Source organism: Gossypium hirsutum, chromosome D07 (assembly GCF_007990345.1).
Source record: "Gossypium hirsutum isolate 1008001.06 chromosome D07, Gossypium_hirsutum_v2.1, whole genome shotgun sequence".
NCBI lineage: Eukaryota > Viridiplantae > Streptophyta > Magnoliopsida > Malvales > Malvaceae > Gossypium > Gossypium hirsutum.
Window position 1 is genome coordinate 54,765,576 of NC_053443.1, and position 5,359 is coordinate 54,770,934.

A 5,359-nucleotide genomic window follows, 5' to 3' on the forward strand; every position below is an offset into this window, starting at 1 on the left:
TTCTAATTTATTCGTATACTTTTCCTTTTAAAATAATTACACATTTTTATTACTCGATTAATAAATTAATTAATTTTAATAACATCTTTTCATTTTCATCAAAATATTCATTATGCGATAAACAAAAATATCAAAGATTGACCAGTCAAAGGAAACATTTAAAGCTTATTTAAAGACTCAAAAAGAAGATTTGAATGAGACATAAATTGACTAGGTGCTTCCCTTTCCCTTCTTTTCTCAAAAATATCTTTTATTACCAATTTCTAACTCCTCCTCTTTTATTTAATTGAGTATTAAATTAATTAATATGAATATTATTGTCAATTTAAAAAAATATAATTTTAAGTACGATAAAATGCATTACTCTTTTATTCATGAGTTAGTAGAGACTGTGAGTAGTTTTAAACATCTTAAATGTTTAAAATATTCAACCCGTGACATATTACATGTTACTATCTAATTATTCCATAAATACATCAATTTTTAATAATATAAATACAGGCTTAAATTAAAAAGAAAAAGAGAAGAAATTAATTTGCACTAGTAATTAACAAAAAAAGAATTTGAAAGAATGAGTGGAGATATAGCAGAAGGATTATATTACTGACGGGAAGAAGAAGGAGGTGGTGAAGAAGACTCGAATTTATAGTGTTTATCAACAGCAACAGAGACATCCCAAGTGCAACTAAGCCCTTTAGGGATAGTAACAAGATCTCCTGCACCAAACTCTACAAACTCTGTCGAACCTTTTGGGTATACCCTCACTTTCCCTTTCAGCAAATAACATGTTTCCTCTGCATCAAACTTCAACTGGTATTTCCCAGGTGAGCAACCCCATCTATTTCCAAAAACGCAAACACCCTTTTTTAGCCTTTTCAATCATACGACATAAACAAACAAAAGAGAGAAAAAAGAGCTTACTTGGGCCAACACTTGATGTTAAGCTCCGAAAGCTTAGATTCTGAAGGGGTTTTCTCCACAACAATCCTTAGGTTATTATCAGCCATGGATGAAATTATGGATTTGAGGTTTGACAGGGGCAGTGAAAAGGGTATATATATAGGGCAAAACAGAGGGTCTTAGTTAAAGGGTAGGCAGTGCAGAGAAGCAGAAGATGGTTATTGGTATGCCTGCCTCATAATTAACATTTTGACTTTATTTGCCATCGGTTTTTTGGCTATTATGTCATTTTCATGAGGAAAATAATATAAGTTAAACCGACCATCTTTACCTCCCTTTGCCCCTTATCTCACAATGCTTCCACTTCTATTTCTATTCAAGGATGTTCAAAATAGGAAATGTTCAAAGCAAAGGGTTTCATTTCCCACCGCCAAAACTACATGAAATTATGACCATCCCACCTTTTCTTTGTTTTGCAAATCTATAATTCCACTTTTTTAATCTTTTCTATTTGAATATTTGTCCCTTTTATTAAAAATAGATAAATTATTAAATATTTAAGAATAAATTAGTCATTTCTATTAATATTTTTATTTATTTGTATCATTAAAAATTGACGTGCTTGATAGAATAATTAAATAGTGATATATGATATGCCATGTGTATTTTATGTTGACATATAAGGGCCAATTTTTACTAGTGAAAATAGATGAAATTTTTAACAAAATGACTAATTTACTCTTTGGTCTAATGTATATAGATTAATTTACCTATTTTTTTAGTAGAATAGACAAAATACAATTCGACTCTATAGTACTGGTATCAATATTAAAGATTTTTATATATTTTTAAAGTAAAATTTCAAATTTGAATATTATAAATGGAAAACATAGAGTTTAAAAAACTTAACTCGATATAAAATCAAATTTAATTCAACTTCAAATTTAATAAAAAAATTATATTTGAAATTAAAAAACAACCTTTTAAGGAAAATAATGATACCAACCATGTATATAATTTTTTTTGGTGCAAATAGAAAATTCTAAGCTCTTAGATATTTAATATAATTTTTTATGTTGATTTTTAAGCTAATTTGTTTACCATTTCAATTATGTGATTATACTTTGTTTTGCATTCAAATAAGATAATTATTAAAATATGGAATTTTTTATATAATATCTAGAAATACTCATAACTTCTCTCCAATCTTTAAATAAGAGGATAATGTACTTCAACATACTCGAATTCATGTATTCCTATACTGTCAATAATATAAATATTAATCGAACTAAAACCCAATTTGTCCGGTATGAAAAATTTCTAATAAAAATGAGGAAGTCATCTGATCAACTTTCAAAACATTGAATGCATGTTTAAATTGCTTTCTGGGTACTATAACTATAACCACAATGTTTTCATTTTCATAGATACGTGAGCTTAACTATGAAATAGAATATTTGTGACGTGGTGGAACTTGATTGGCTGTTGTAATAATTATATTTTTAGGTTAGGATGGGAAAGTAAAAGCAATGGCGGAGGATTATTACCCTGGTCAAAGGGTTGACCGTGGTAAATGACAATGTGAAACCTGGCATCAGACAATTTGATTGCAGAAAAATCAGTGTTTGACCAAAGGGTATCATGGTCTTCAAGATACCGACATGGCTCTGTCAGCACTTATTTTTTATTGGATATACTTTATTAGAATTTTATATTTTTAAATAATAATAATTATTATGTGAGTGTTTTTATTTATCTATATTTTAATATAAAATTTTAAAAATACAAATAATTAATATTACTATAAGAATGTTTTGATTTATTTATATATTTTAATATAGAATTTAAAAATATCCGATTAATTTAAACTTAAGATATCATGCTTTTTAATGTCTTAATTTTTTTGATTAAATCTAAATCTTATCTTATTTTTAAATATATTTTTATAATTACATATTTATTAATTATATTTTTTTGAATTTTTAAAAAGTATATCCCAAATATAAAAAACTCAAATGGTATAAATATTGTTATTAATGTAGGAGGACGTGGGTTCGAGTATACTGAAACGCATTATACTCCTATTCATAGATTAGGGAGAGATTATAGGTAATTTTAATTATTGTGTCTAAAATAATAAATATGATTAAAAATTATAAAAGAGGAATTTTAAAAGAAAAGCATGATGTTATTTTAAAATTTTATTTATCGAACGTATTATTTTTATTTTAAATAAAATAAAATATTACTCAGTCACACTTCTCTTTATGTTTTTTTCAGTTGGATCCATCTCTGACTTGTTCCATTCGTTATCCTCTTCCTTGGACGGTGCCAATTTCGCACGTGCAATACCACATGCAAAGATTATTCTATCAACGAAGATGTACTTTCTCTTTTGAAAATTATAGTTAAATTTTGTTCTTAGTACTTAAATTATGCATAAATTCAGGAATTAGTTTTTGTGCTTTGTTAATATTTAAAATTTTAGTCATGACTAAATGTTACTCGTTAAACCCATTAAGTTAAAATGTATTATTTTCAAAGTTTTATATAGTAAATATATTATTATATGTGTAATATTATTTCAGTTTGTTATTTTTATAGAATACTTGCAAAAAGATCACCTCATTTTAGTTAAATGGATTTAATGGCTACCATTTGAGTCTTGACAAAATTTTCAAAACTTGAAAAGTGTAAGGAATAAAATGATTAAATTAGAGAATATGGACTAAATCTACAACTTATGCATAGTACAAGACTAATAGAAGAATTTGACCTAACAAATTAAATTGCTATTGTTTGTGTCGGGATCAAATTACAAAATTCAAAAAATATAAGGACTAAAATATTGGCCAAATTAGAGTACAATGACCAAATTTGTAACTTATATATAGTATAGGGGCTAATAGTAAAATTTAATAAAAATATATACCATTGTAGTTACAAATATTGCATTTATTTTACCTTCGCCTATACAACTAGTGTCTACAGGAACTCGGTGAAGCTTAGCTACATTTATGGCAAAACTCAACCTCATAACCTTGCTAGGAAAAACAATATATTTAGCCTAAACATAGTCCTCGGAAGTTAAATGGAAAAGTTCTTGATGACATCCTTTAGTTCATCAATTCTAAGCCCGACCAACGCCTTATCTAGTCCCTTCAAGTTGGCTCCAACAATACATTGATTGACATCTACCACTCTATGATTGCACCTATAGAGTAAGGAACTCAATGAGTGGGACCCATGCCCAATTATGCTCCCTTTATAAATACCTTCTCATCACCCATGTTAAAAAGGGGACTATTATATAGTCTCACGTGGTTAAGATTCAACCTCAACTCCCTTAAACCTTTAATCTTAGTGGTTCTCCACACCCTTCACAATGTGAACCTGTAACTACCCGATAATTAGGGGTATCGGAAAACGTATTTTCAAGATTCTATCTTTGTAAACTAGACCCATAAATATATTTTTTAAATATTTACGAGGCTAGCTTAGTAGCTAATTAAATTTTGGAATAGTAAATTTCGTGAAATTAGGAGTTATTAAGGTACAAGAACTAAATTGCGTAATGGTTAAAAGTTGAATTATAAATTAAAATAAATTAAAGGGACTAAAGAAACAATTACACCTTTGTTTCGATTAAAGTGGACGGTCATGAACATTTATGATATGTGTATATATATAATATATATTATGTTAACTTAATATATATTAGTTATAATAATATATGTTATAATAATATTTAAAACATAATAAAAAGAAACATTATTGATAGTGGAATGAAAGAGAATTTCATTCTCTTTTACATGCAAGCCGAAAACAATTGAAGAAAAGGAGAGGAGCATTCGGACTTGGTTTAAAATTTTCAAACTCTAAATTGGTTAGTGTAATTTAGTCATTTTCTTGTAAATTTTATGTTTTTAGAATTTTGATACTTAGAACTACCCGACCCATGTTGTAATTTTTAGTATTGTTCAAGATTTTAGATGTTGTCATTGTTGAATAGTTTAAGTATTAGAAATTAAATAGATAGATTTTTAAGTTAGTAGTGGAAAAGGACTAAATTGTGGAATTAATTATTGATTTTGAGTAATAGGGACTAAATTGTAAAAATTTTGAAATTAAGGGGTAGAAGTGAAAAATGGGGAGCTAAATTTAACTTATAGTGAAAGTCGTATAAAAATTTGAGATTAAATATGGAGATTAAAATTATTCTCAGTTTAGGGACTAAATTGAAGATTAAGTAAAATATAGTGTAAAAATTGTATTTAATGTGAAACTGAAGTGTGTAATATTAATGTGATTTAATTGTTTATTTTTGTAGATAACGTTGTACCGGAATCCTCAAGTAAAAAAGGGAAGGATAAAATCGACGTCGAATAGCTCAGAATTCACGGTTTGTGTTTCTATAATCCGAATTAAATAGTAGATTATTGCATATATAATTATTTGC

At 27.2% G+C, this 5,359-nt stretch overlaps 1 protein-coding gene across 1 annotated transcript; it reads right to left on the reverse strand.

The window, feature by feature from the left end:
* Positions 1-508: 508 nt before the first annotated feature.
* On the reverse strand, positions 509-1,269 carry LOC121219565 (uncharacterized). The gene is made up of 2 exons (XM_041097924.1): positions 922-1,269; positions 509-838 (listed from the first exon to the last, which is right to left on the reverse strand). Exons 1-2 carry the CDS (start codon positions 1,005-1,007, stop codon positions 601-603), a joined length of 324 nt encoding a protein of 107 aa, XP_040953858.1. The 5' UTR covers positions 1,008-1,269; the 3' UTR covers positions 509-600.
* Between the last annotated feature and the right edge of the window lie 4,090 nt (positions 1,270-5,359).

Excerpts from the sequence above, each read along its gene's own strand:
- LOC121219565 (XM_041097924.1), bottom strand. The coding sequence starts at position 1,007 with ATGGCTGATAATAACCTAAGGATTGTTGTGGAGAAAACCCCTTCAGAA. Across the intron at positions 839-921 it reads AACATCAAGTGTTGGCCCAA|ATGGGGTTGCTCACCTGGGA; the intron begins GTAAGCTCTTTT and ends TTTTGGAAATAG.